General features: G+C 38.9%; 1 protein-coding gene across 1 annotated transcript in view; it reads left to right on the top strand.

Annotated features, from left to right (window-relative positions):
- LOC122815689 (copine-8) overlaps nucleotides 1-14,285 on the top strand; it is a 3,116,673-nt gene that overhangs the window by 1,619,391 nt on the left and 1,482,997 nt on the right. The window contains exon 7 of the mRNA XM_044088391.1: nucleotides 7,387-7,450. Within this exon, the coding sequence (XP_043944326.1) occupies nucleotides 7,387-7,450 (64 nt within the window). The remainder of the gene's footprint in view (nucleotides 1-7,386; nucleotides 7,451-14,285) is intronic.

Here is a 14,285-nt window from a genome sequence, read left to right as displayed (position 1 = left end):
GGCCATGGTAGCAGGATATATTGTAGCATGTGTACAATATGCAGGGCTGTGTGTGTTAGGTTGGTGTGTGTCGTATATTGTGTGAGAGTGGTCAGTATGTATGCATGGTGAGGTTTGTCCTGGTGGCCATTGGCCAGTACTGCCGATGATAGGGCCAAGTTCTCACAACTGTAGTGCCAAAAACAAAGTTTCCCAGCAAAACACATTCCAACAGTAAGCCATAGTAAATGTTTAGAAGTAATATGTCACCATCTGAAAGATGGACATGGCATGAATGTGTGCCCAGACATGCAAGCAGTACACAAGGGGAAGTACCCCAGACAGGCAGTGTATAATATGTAACTGTCAAATGGACACACTCTTGGAATTGTACATACAAGTTAGCAGCATGTTATTTGGGCTTGTAGTAGGGAATACCGATGTCGTCTCACCAAACACTGGCAGACCACAAAGGTCATAGGTATGAAGTATTGAGAAACATCTGATGTCCCTGCACAAGCCAGCATAAGTGGAATGCCCCATGCATATCTGTGAGCCAGATGCAGGTAGTGTCCATAGCACACATGCACCCAGCTCACCCCACCACCACCCACAGGTACCTCTCCAGTCTTATCCCTGCTGTTGGGAATGAGTGCAATATGCCCCCCCCCGTATGACAATAGCTAAAGAATGCAGCATGCAGAACAGGTGTCCCATGCAGGTGTGTCCCAAGCTGTAAGCAGCATAATTTCAGCATCCACACCACTGGATCAATAATGACAGAAAGTGTTTGCATGAACACCTTGCACACCTACCCTGTCACCCCAGAGGAATATAGTGTATTGCAGTCTGGGACTGTAGGAGTGACACAATACAACTGACTGCTACAGCTGGCCTGCATCACTACCAAATGGCCTACAGTCCTCTGCCAAATGCCAGTGTCTCACCCGTACTGCCAATGTATGTTATGTCATGGACTCCAAAATAACAACATAACACAGTCCACAGAACCCAAATGCAAGGCCATGTGGACAGATCTCAGTAATGTATCCACCATGTCCTACTGCATGAACTGTGGACCAAAACCAAATTACTGCCGGGATGAGGTGATAACTATAGGGACCATATCAGATAATGTTTGCATAATGTATGGAAGAGGATAGAATAATAGAGGGGGGGGGGAGTAGGAGCATATGTGGCATGGAGTGTGTGAAGTCTGAAACTCAGCCATGTGCACATACTATCTCTGACTGCAAACACAAGAATGGGTGGCTACAAACCTGCTGGTAAACCACAATGTGAAGGGGTAATGTCCAGAATTATGACCCCTTCCTCTGGGTAACCTGTGTGAATCTGTACAGCTGTGAGGTATGGCCACAGCAGGATATGGCCATACTGTTACGTCGATGGATGTACAAGCATGGGATCCTCAGCCACCACTGTACCAAGGTGCTGAACCATTTACACAGACCCAGCAGCAAGTGTCTGCAGCTTCCCCTCCAGAATGGCATGGTTGTGCAAGAATATGTAGGCTGCTAACCATGATACTAGACACAGCTGCATTTACCCTGTGTTCCCAAGGACATCACTGCAAGCAAATATGTATACCTGACAGTACTTGATGACATAAAACATCACAGTGTATAACAGTACATATGTCTGAATATCTCTGCTAACACCCGGACCATGTAGCAGAAGCAGCACAGACACAATTATCTACAGTAATCCACTATCCTTTGCCCATTTCGACCACATATTGTCAACCGATCTACAGATATCCTGCAGAAACAGTTTGCTAGCTGTAGGTATAGAACAGAAAAGTCTGCATTGGAGTACAGTATACTTGGAATGGATTCACACATTCAATACAGAATGTCATACTGGGCATGCTTCCACATTTAGAGAAATGAAGGTCATGTCAGACAACAGAGTACTGAAAGGTCATACTGGGCATGCTCACACACTTACAGAAATGAAGCCCATGTCTGGCAACACCAGTGGGCCATACATAACTGGCAGTCACAGATGTTAGTGCAATCACTCCTCAGTACACACCAGTTATGCTTTGCACAAACATCGGATAGGAATACACACATCTATCCAAGGACAACACACTATAATAGGCCAAAAATACACATACATGGATGTGTGGAAGAGATTGACAGTGACAAAGAGCCTGCCATCATGAGGCCTGTCCCACCCAGCACACATCAAATTGGCTAAAACCACATGATGTGCAAATATCAATCACCATAGACATTTGCCTCTGGTATCCCTCAGCACTATAGTGACTGTGGTGATTGTGCTAACTGTGTAACATGACTGTATAAGTCAGTAGCAATCTAGCAGTTGTATACATGCACCCATGGAATATAAACCTGCATGTGCCTGAGTGTTGTGTGTCTGCCTCTAGATGAATGGGTTATGGCCCATGCACACACACTGCATTCCCCATAGCCCTACTATGGCAAGCCTGCTGATGTCTTCACCTTGAAATACACCTTTGGGGCAGTAGTAACTCTGAAATATCCGTGGCATGTCCTATAACTGAGTAATGCTGTAGTGTGATGTTCAAGTTAGGTAGGAGTTCAAATCCCAGATGTGGCAACTGTGTGTGTTTGTCTGTGTAGGGATCAATGCTTTTTATGCCACTCACATTCACTATAATTTCAAATGCCCTACTTTGGCAGGGCTGCTGATGTCATTCACTTTGAAATACACCTTTGGGGAAGGAGTATCCCAGTAATCTCCATGGTGTGTCCTATAACTGTGAAATGCTGTAGTGTGATAAACTAGTTAGGTAGGATTTCTATTCCCAGCCATGGCAAATGTAAATGTTTGTCTGTGTGTTTGTTTGTCTGTGTAGGGATCAGTGCTTTTTAGGCCACTCACACTCACTACAATTTCAAATGCCCTACTTTGGCAGGGCTGCTGTTGTCATTCACTTTGAAATACACCTTTGGGAAAGGAGTAGCCCAGTAATCTCTATGGAGTGTCCTATTGCTTCATAATGCTGTAGTGTAATAAACTAGTTAGGTAGGAGTTCTATTCCCAGACATGGCAAGTGTAAAGGTTTGTGTGTGTGTTTGTTTGTCTGTGTAGGGATCAGTGCTTTTTAGGCCACTCACACTCACTACAATTTCAAATGCCCTACTTTTGCAGGGCTGCTGTTGTCATTCACTTTGAAATACACCTTTGGGAAAGGAGTAGCCCAGTAATCTCTATGGAGTGTCCTATTGCTTCATAATGCTGTAGTGTAATAAACTAGTTAGGTAGGAGTTCTATTCCCAGACATGGCAAGTGTAAAGGTTTGTGTGTGTGTTTGTTTGTCTGTGTAGGGATCAGTGCTTTTTAGGCCACTCACACTCACTACAATTTCAAATGCCCTACTTTGGCAGGGCTGCTGATGTCATTCACTTTGAAATATAACTTTGGGGAAGGAGTAGCCCAGTAATCTCCATGGCACATCCTATAACTGCGTAATGCTGTAGTGTAAATCCAGAAGGAAGGTGCAGCTCAAAAACCCAAGTCAAGCACAGAATGCCAAATAGGAATGTATTTAGCATACCACCATGTTATTCAAATGCTTTTGTCATAAAACAGACTTTTTCAGAGTAAGAAAAAGCATCAGCAAGGAATACTTTTAAACACTTCCCAAGCAATTCATTGGTCAGGAATAAACAAGTTAATTGATAACACAATACCTTGTTTCCCCTAGTCACTGTGCAATATAAAAGTTCTTAAAGAAAGCTCAACCTTTAAAACCAAGTACATACACTTTAAAATAATTCATATATGCATATAATAATGTATATATATATATATATATATATATATATATATGTATACATATATCCATAAACATACCTAAGTCAAGCTGTTAACCACAACATCCAAGATGTTAAAAACAATACATAGATTTTAATCTTAGTAAAGAACTAATGGACAACCTGTCATTAAGCCCAGGTAGTTGACAGGCATTTGTCCTGATTTGCCACTTTAACTCTAAAAATTCAAGTTTGAGGTATGCCAGTGGCACTGGTGAGGTCACAGGTGTGATGGTCCCAGGCTTCTGCTTTATATTGGGAACCCTGGTACTGGCCCTCCAGCAGTCTCTGGTCATGGTCTTTAACAAGGAGTCCTGCCATGACTTTGGACTCCTGGATGCCCCAGCACTGTGCTCAAAAGTGCACTTCCTTTTCCCATACCGGTCATAGTGCCTACAAGAGGAAGCTGCAACCAGTTATGAGATGTATTCCCACCTGTTGGGTTTAAATAGAGCCGATTTCCCGCACTTTGCCATGATTAAATGGTTTTAAAAATGCTCAGCTACGGGCAAACCTGCTTACCTAATGTTCACATTGCTTAAAGGGGTATACCAATGGGCAAACTGATTTAGCTGGCCTGCACATTGCTTACACCTAGTAAGCAGGGCTGTGCAAAGTTTAGCATTGCTTAAATTTTAATTTGCATACTATTTACTGTTTGGCATTGATTTATTATTCATTACATGTTATATATGTGTTTGGTATCCATGTTTCATGTGTACGTACACTGTATGGGGTCCTTGTGGTTATTAGGGGATTTCAACACTTTATCACACTGACACCTCACATCTGGACTTAATGCAGTACTCCAGTTCAAATATTTATGTTATGTAGTAGGTTATACAACATAAAACTGTATATACATTCCTTTCACATGTTAGGTTTAATATTCCTTTAGTGAGGATCTGTTTGGTGATACCTCAGTCTTATGTACTTCTGCAATGGCTTAGTAGTTAACTACTGTGACTATAGTGTACAGGGTCCTGGGTTCAAGGGCTGTTTATTTTGTTTTTGGCCAGAACAGCGGCTTTTGCAAACAGAGTGATTAAGGCACTTTTAAGCAATTGTAAGCAGGTTTGCGCAACTGTAAGCAATGCTTACTTCTGGTTAAATATGCTTACAGAGAGTTAGCTTCAATATTGCTTAACCTGTGTGCGCATTGCTTACCCTCACTCAAACAGGCTTAAACCTGCTTACTACTGCTTAAATATGCTTACTCTCACTTACTACTGCTTAATAGTGCTTACTCCCGCTTACCCACACACTAATTTAGACAGACATGTAAAATGGTTCTTGGGACGGTAGTTGATTTGGACACTCTATGGATTTATCATTCATTACACATTATACCTTTGATTTGTATCCCTGATTCATGTGTACATATACTGTATGAGGCACTTGTGTTTATCTGTGGATTTTACATTATTACAATGACACCTCACATCTGCATTTAATGCAGTACTCCATTTCACAAGTATATGTTATTTAGTAGATTATGCAACAAAAAATATTGTTCATAAAGTGATCTGACATAGAAAATGGAACGTACTGGAGTGAGACTCGAACTGGGAATGACTGTTCGTAAGGCGAATGCTCTGCCCACTACACTATTGCAGTACTGCTTCCTTTGCATATATCTTGATATTTATCCTCTTGTGCCATTTAACCTGCAATATACGGAGCTAAGCAATGGGCAAACCTGCGCACCTACAGTTAAATGTTATCTGTTTGATAAAAAAATTAACTTGTTTATATTATTATATTTTAACTATTGCTGTTATAAACTTGGGAGGATGTTGCTGGGGTATGCAACCACCAATGAGCAGTTTCGCTCATTGTTATTACTACACTGCTGTTCTTGATTGCAGTGGCATGTATATTCTGAGAGCTCTGCTCTCAGACACGGCCCCTGCACTTGTACATGCTCCATGTCCGTTTAGGAGCTCAGGCAGCTCGCCTTCATTAGTATGCATGACCCGCTGCCATGCTGCTCCTAAACAGTTGCTTCCTTGCATGACTAAGCTAGTCCTGCATGGAAGCTTAGTGAATCTGGGGGATAATCATGTGCTGTGACAAATATGACATTTTAAATTAAAATTGTAGCACATCTCACTGTACAAAATAAATACATTTTATAAAGGTTTATGTGTAGTATGCCCATACCTGCCAGAGTAGTCAGGCAGTTTATACTGTATGATATAAAACAGCTAATATTTACAGCATTTCTGTACAAATTAAGCTTATAACCATTAATGCATGTACAACAGTTCACTTTAGGGGTTAAAGTATCCCTTTTGAAGTTTCAGTGGTTATTCCAGTGTTTGAATCCATTTGTTCTGAAATGTGGTCTAACAATACAGCCAGTTTTTCCCAGCATTTATAATTTGTGTCTTTAAATTGTGTCTTATTATTAAACTATGAATTTCAGCATTATATATTTGATCAGTCAAGGTTAGACATTCCCCCTTCATTAAGATTTGCAGGTTTCTATGCCTCCGTAATATTTTTTATTGTAGGAGTTGCAAAGCTATGGCTGGTGTACACTGTTAATGCTTACTAGAATGAAATGAGCTTATTTTGAGAAGGAAACAAGAACGAAACCACCAATAAGAGGAATACAAGGGTAGTTGCTGCTGTATGCATAAACTGAATGTTTAAATGATGCAGTATTTTTGACATTACACTAAATGGAAGGTAAGTTGTCAGAGACTGCTGCTACATTAATAATCTGTGGCAGTCTTCATCGAGAAAATGTGAGTAACATGAAAAACTGAAGGCTACCTTTCTGAATGGCTTGACGAACTGGCAGCACTGCGGAAATGCTAATGGGCTGGGACTGAAGAGTGAAATGCCAGAGTTCAGCCGCCAAGACTTTTTTGATAGAATGGCTAGTAATATAATTTGTTCTTTATATATTTCCCAGCGGATTCTGAAATATAAACAGCAGTATGTCTGGAACTGATCCATGTAGATATATTTGTTCTTTCTCTGTGTTTAGTGTTGTATATAATTAACAGTGGGGGGGGGGCAGAGCTTCTCCCATCCCTTGCCACCTCATTATGTTGAGTAGATCCAATTCTTCAACACGCTAAGTAGTGTAGTCTAAAATTCTGAGTAAACTGTTCTAACTTGTGGCATAGTCTAAACATTTTGCAGTACATGAAATAAAAAAAAATTCATCTCTTGGCTGTACTGTTTGGTGTATTCCATGACAACAACTGAAACAAAATGAAATGTGAGACAGGTCTGAAACCTCACTTGTTGAATTGAAATTCAGTTTTGCAATAGCCTGTTATATATGCAAATGAGCAAACACATAAGTAGCAGCTTTTTACAATCAGAATAGTAAAATTAATTAATCGTGTTTATAGGAGGAGATACAAGTGCTAAATAACTATCTATGCCAGGCTGTCACAAGGTCATTAAACCTTTGTGCAAGAAAGTTGGCTAATTCCTCTAGTTTGTAATAGGTTAATTTTGGAACTAGAGGTTAAAGATATCTAATATCTAAGATATATACATTTTAACCTCACATAAACTGAATTTATTGAAATGTACATCTTTTCTTCACTTTTAACAGAGGAATTCCAGGCAAAAAGTGCGGGACAGTAATACTGGCAGCAGAAGAACTAAGCAACTGTAGAGTAAGTGCTTTATGTTACTTTCCTTGTGTGTGTGTGTGTGTGTGTGTGTGTGTGTGTGTGTGTGTGTGTGTGTGTGTGTGTGTGTGTGTCTGGTGTTCCAGTTTATGAATTGTATGTATATGGTATTCTATACCATTGCTGCTATATATGAAAGAACAGATGTAAGTTTTTGTGTAATGGTCAACAATTCTGCACTAGAAACTGGATGCATTCAATTAATGCATCAATTTTGAAATTAATTACTGCTGTCATTTTAGGCATTTCTCTTTTTTTCTGAATTCTGGTACATGTAGTTATTTTAGTAAGGGATCTGAAATTTAGGCCAAAGACAGCAGGATACAAGGTCCAAGACTGTCTCTGTGTGAAACACTGAGTTCATTGTAACTCTGGGTTATTACTGTAACCTTTGCTCTGTGATGGAGGTGTTGGAAGCTTTGTTCTAAATTTCTTGCCGTGTGTTATTGTTTGCATTAATTTTAAATTATGATTTTTCTTACAATGCACAGAGATATGCACACAAGTCTGTATGAGATTCTTATTGTTATACAACATGGAGAAATAGAACTGTTTTAACACAAATTATGTTGAGCTAGATAAGACTGTAAGGTCTCGTATATGTATTTTTTGAGGAGATCTCAAACATTCTTATAAAACTGCAAAACAGGAAATGTCATTGATGCATGGCTGATGTGCTACAGACAGGTAAAAAAACACAGTGTTTTATTGCATTTAATTTCCACTTCAGGGCAGCAACCAACATTGTAGCACTGTAATGACGAGAGACTGATTAACTGGTGTACATCTCCAGTTGCGTAATCTGAAGGCCTTCACAACGGGGGAGACAATTATAATTTCTTGTGTGTATATGGGTGTAATGTTAGTGTGTGTATGGGGGTGAGTTACAAGAAAAGTCATGTGATGCTCCAGCCCACGAATTAACTGAAATAATGAGTTGTGGAACATTTTTTTTATCTGAGAGCTACTCAAATCTGAGTCTGCCTTTGACTATCAAGTGCATACTACAACTACTGAGGCTCAGAAACCTGTTGCCAAAATAATCAATTCACAGACTTATTAATGCTTAGCAACTCTCTGTTTTTTTTTTTTTTTTTTTTTTGATCAGAGAAGGGCCACAACTGGTTGAATGTGCAGGCAGCAAAAAATCTGTCCTGGAATCCATACCAAGCATGCCCAACAGAGAATTTTATGCCTTAGAAGTAAGAAAACAGTGCTTTTTTTTCAGAAAAGTCTTAATTGAATTTTCTTAACCATGCTCCTTTTCAGATCCAAATTAGTATTGGTATTTAGAATCAGGCCTGGCCTTACCCATAGGCGAACTAGATGACTGCCTAGGGGTTCTTTTTCCCTATTTATTTATTTTTAGAGCAATGTTCCTTTGTTCTAAAGCATGAAAAAGTAAAGCACCCCTACTAAAAGAAAATGCACCCAGGTGACATGGGTTCTCCAGATGGCTTGACATTCAGGTCACCTTACATTAAATATTGCAAGGTCAGGCGAGTAGAGAACTTGTAACATTCAGATATAGAAATTAACCTTCCTGCAGGAAATTTACATTTTGTTCTAGACATTGTCTGATGATGCATATGAATCTGCAATCCCTGGCTTTACTAACTGTAATAATAATAATAAAAAAATTACCAAAATGTTAAGAAAAAAATATTAAAAAGGGACAAAGGTCAAAATCAGAGATAATTTTGGACAGAGATGAGAGGAATGATGTGGTGTTGGTGTGATAAGTATTATTACTTCCATGTTTACAGTAATACTGCTGCAATTTCTTTGCTTTGTGATTTATGTGAGCAGTTGTGGTGAGAGGAATGGTGCAGTGAGATAAGTGTTATTACCATTTTTACAATAATACTGGCAGTGATCACCCAACTATTTTGCAATATTTCTGGCTTTGTGAGTTGTGTGGAACAAGTTGAATTTCATAATTTTCATGTGGTAGTCGGCTTAAAGGATTAAGGAGCTATAAATGAGCTGTTTCCTATGGTACAGTGGTGCAAGGTTTGATTCTGTCAGCCTCCATTGCCTAAGTGTGTGACTCTGCACAAGTCATTTAACCAAACACTGCTCCAGGGCAGAGTCTGAAAAATGTCCATGGAGATCAGTGCTCACCCCCAAAAAAACACAATAAAATAAAAATTTTGTGTTGCAACTTTGTGTAGATTTTAGAACTGAAATTATATACAGCCATCAGGTGCCATGGTTATAGTTGTTGGGTAGTGGTGATGGGGGGGGGGGGGTGGCTGGATGTAAATGACTGAATTTTTTTGTCTTCGCTCAATTTAAAAAGTCACTCTCTGCCTTGGATGACTAGTGTGCTTTTGTGAGATGGAAGCTAGACTATTTAACTGGATACATGAAATGCACAGAATAGGTATAATTGCTGTGGCTATCTTCTGTGGAAGAAAATGACTTGCTGCCTACTGCTGTTTGCATGTTAGCCTGGCTTTACAGGGCTAATGTTTTTTATGTGAAGCAATATGCAATATTTTAATGTGTACAAACTGGAACAAAGATGAAATACATTACATCATTATCCTTTTATCACACTCAGATACCTGAATTGCACACATAAATAGCTATAACTATTTGGTGGGGGTTGTCTGGATGAAAATAACTGACCCTGTTGTAACTTGCTCAGTTTATCTGTAATCTTTCAAAAAATAAATAAATAAGGTTTAAATGCCTCACAGACTTCCAAGACTTTCAGAACTTCTAGGAGCTGGTGGCTACTATATACCAATGCTGTACAAGTGGATTTTAACATGATCTTAGGAATCGTCTCTGTCCTGAACCACACCTAGTCTAAAACCAGGCCTGCTCAGGCGTGGACACAGAAGATTACTGTACTTGTGTGTATGGGTGTGGGGGGGGTGGTGGCATTGTAATTATTTGTTTAACATTCCACCCAAACCTCAAGGGTCACTATATTTGTGTTGGGCTGGGGACAGTATGGTCGTTATTTCTTTACCTTTCCTCACAAACATCAGACGTATGCACAAATGGTCATTAAAGTTTGTATAAAAGCATTGTACTGTGTCTAGAAGTAACAAGTAGGAAACATTGTTTTCATTTTTTTTTTATTTTCCTCACAGTCAAACATCTGATGCATATACAGATAACTATCTTTTGGGGAGGGAAAATAAGCATGCTGTCTATATACTTCTCTCAGCAAATGTTCTATATTATATATATATATATATATATATATATATATATATATATATATATATATATATATTTTTTTTTTTTTTTCATTTTTTCTCAGTCTGACATCAGAGGGGTACAAAGAAGGTAGCTGTCTTTTGGAGGTTAGGGATGAGGAGGCATGTTGTATGTAAATGTGACAGCAGCAGCTTAAATATGGCTGTGTACATTTTTCCCTTAATTTTAATCCCAATTTAACACCAGAGGGGGATACATAGTAAATGACTACCTAGTTTAAGGTGGGGGAGGGGGACAGGTACTATACCTAAATGTGATTTATGTTTTCTCACAAGCATTTCTCATCTCATTTTTATTATGAACTGGTGTTTAGTTAGCTTTAGGCATTACAATCTGAATACAACATATTTCCTTTTTGAAATAAAAAAATAAGATCAATTTTCTTTTCCATGTGCATAATTTTTCACATTATCATTGGCTAAAATGGTTGGAAAAAAGCTTTAAAATGCACCTCAGAGCATCTATAACCCCACGGCTTCTGTGTGACTAGCAGCCCCCAGAGTAGTTTTGGTCAGCTAGGGTGTGTTGAAAGGGTGCAGGAAAAAGAAAAGTTGAAGAGTAATACTGAATTTCTTTCCTTAATCAGGGTTTTCATTCAGGTCATTGTTGGATTCAAATGTTGTTTAAAAAACTCTAAAATGCATCTCAAAGCAGCTAGAATTCTCATGGCATCCCAAACCCTCGTCAATACAGTTATTCCCACTGCAGTTACTACAGTGTAATCTTGCTCAGTTAGGATGTGCTGAAAGGATGCAGAAAAACAATGCTGAATAGTAAAGCTAAATTATTTTATTTGATCATTGTTTTTGCTCAAGCAATCACTAGATGAAAAAGTTTAAAAAAATCTGAACTGTGCCTCTGAGCATCTAGAACCTCCATGGCTTCTGGTTGTTTTCTCCACAGTTGTCGGAGTGCAGTCTTGCTTTGATAAAACATTTTGAATGAACGGATGAATAACTGCAGAAAACAAATTGAACAGTAAGTCAAACTTTGAAAAAAAGGAAAAGTAATCTGGACAATGAGAGTATGCCAGAATGGGATGGGCAGTTGGTGGGCCACCACAAAGCCTTTTTTGCCTAGGGTGCCAGTTTACCTAAGGCCAGCCAACTTTAGCAAAATAAAAACGTTGAAGTAAATTTTATGTTCCTCTGATGTTATAACATTTAATAAGTGCTGTAAAGCTCGGTTTTGTGGCATAGAAGATGGATTTCTGACTGCAACTCAGGTAACCAGGCTTTGATTAGCAGCCCTGGCAGTGGAGAAGTAAGGGAGATGGGGGAGTGAAGGGGCGTGGCTCATTCACTTCTCCTTGAAGAAGTTTGGAGTGTTTTCATACTCTGTGGAACCCTGAGCAGTGGTGACTTCCTCTTGGAGATCAGGGTGCTCACCACTCTTGGCTTGAGGACAGGACAGGGCTATATGGAAGGAATGCCCCTTGTGGAAGTGAGAGGATGGCCTCCTTTATCTGCATGTTGAACAGCATCTTGCTGTGCTTTACCAGATGCATGCTGTAGGGACAGGTAAACTTAAGCTGAAAACTTTAAACATTTTGTCTATCTAAATGATGCCTCCCCAGTTGAGTTTCACCAAGGTGAGAAAGAAAAAAATGCACTGATTGACCATGGACGGGGCATATGACTGCAGACAGCATTTGCAAATTTTGCAAAAAAGAAAAAAAGATGTCATCCACAAGTGGAACTTAAACTATTCCTTGTTACTCATAACCAGTATATGTACTAATATTTGCATAAGACTAGATAGAAAATGCACAGAAAACCTGTATGTCTGAATCAGATTCAATTCTTTGGATTTTTTGATAATAGGTGTGAAATTTGGATAGGATGGTTTCCAGGCTGGAGTGGTGATCACCGAAAGACTGACCCTGGGATTCCAACCAGGTAAAATGCCTCACTTTCATGCTACACTTCCTTGCTAATCGGGCATATACCTGAGGACTAAGCCTGCAGTGTTGAAGATGGAGTCTGTCAAGTGCTACCTCAGTTTCCCATATTATGATGGTTTGAATTCTTTCTGTGATTTGGGATAGTGAGGGAGTAGAAAATGGTAAGGGGGTTTGATAGGTGGGTGGTCTGAGCTCTATTATATTGCTTTTGGAGCTGGTTCAACTCGATGTTGTATGTTTTCCATAAGCTGCTAGTCCATGATCTTAGTTTGTCATTGGAGGAACCCTTTAAATGCATACCATAAAATACGGAGGAAGCATGTCTGCTGAGCAAGAACCTCAAAAATTTCCCTATTAAATTCTGTCAAATATTGTTGCATTGGCTGTGGTTCTCCTGATCACCCAGCTGATCGTGCACAGTCTGAGTGAGATCCAGGTAGAAATGTACTTGATGTTCCACAGATCTGTGTTAAAGAAACCTTATTTAGCACATATTCCATATTTACTTTAATAGTATATAGTCTCAATTCAGTTTGAACTTGAACTAAAATTAGCCCTTTTTATTGGTACAATCACAAAAGAAGATGCTAACTAGTGCAGGGGTGAACTCACTGTTGGCTAAATTAAAAATAAATATTTTGCCCAAGTTTAGAAATTCCTCCTGGCTCATCCTCTTTCTTGTCCTGCTTCTGTTATTGTCCCTCTGGTTTTGACATTGTAGTTCCTCTTGTTTGAAGCTCTGTCAGAAATTTGTCTCTTTAAAAAACAGGTTGTTGTTGCTCATCCCTTTTCTGGTTTGTCATGGGTTGACTTTGAACACTTGACCCAGAGTGCAGAGTAAATGAAGTGCCACAATTTGTCTGTAGTGATTTTCTTCTGTTGTGTTCATTGTAACAGTTTGAATGCATCTGTCTACTATAACAAAAATAATGTATTAGTCAAAGTGTGTAAGGGAAAAAGAAGTTTGTTTTTTGACATTATGTAATGATTTAATCGTGTTAGCCAACTTCTCTATTAATCTGTTATTGTGCTTAATTATTTTTTAAGCTCCAAGCGTATATTATTAAAGAGCTCTACTGTCCCTTTTCAGCTTGGCTGCTGGCCAATTAGGAAATGTATAAACACCAAGGTTCTTTGCTACTATCTTTAACATTCCCCCTACTCTAGGTATAGACTTGTCACACACTAAGGATATGAACTTAAGCAGCTTCATGTCTAGTAATTTTGGATTGCGCCTCACATTTGAGTTTTCTTAGTATTACCATTTACATTGGCTTTGCATCACAGGTGTTGACAAAGGGATTTGGTTGTTTCTGTAATATTTTAGACATGCCATCTAATTTCATGTACTAGCATCTGTCTCTCCTTTATCTGTATCAGCAATCAAAATATTTTTGCTGGGACCATTTTATTAACGATTTGAATAGGACTTGTGAAAATTCAGTGGTGTCAGTAAGTCTACTAAGAGCTAAGATGGAAAACTCTAAACTTAGAAATTGTGTGACTGATATTTTGCAGAATGATATTATCACTGTTATGGACAAATTGCAATGCACTCGTTAATTTCATTGAGTATTTTCACCATATAATAGACTTCCTCAATTAAGTATCTGAATGCCCTTCTTAAATAGTAAAAGTTCACGACACTTACCATAAAATACATGACAATTATTTACACTT

The sequence above is a fragment of the Protopterus annectens genome, chromosome 11.part0 (assembly GCF_019279795.1).
Source record: "Protopterus annectens isolate FY-2018-M chromosome 11.part0, PAN1.0, whole genome shotgun sequence".
Classification (NCBI taxonomy): Eukaryota; Metazoa; Chordata; order Ceratodontiformes; family Protopteridae; genus Protopterus; species Protopterus annectens.
Note: the sequence above shows the minus strand (reverse complement) of the source record. Positions and strands in the feature narration are given on the sequence as shown.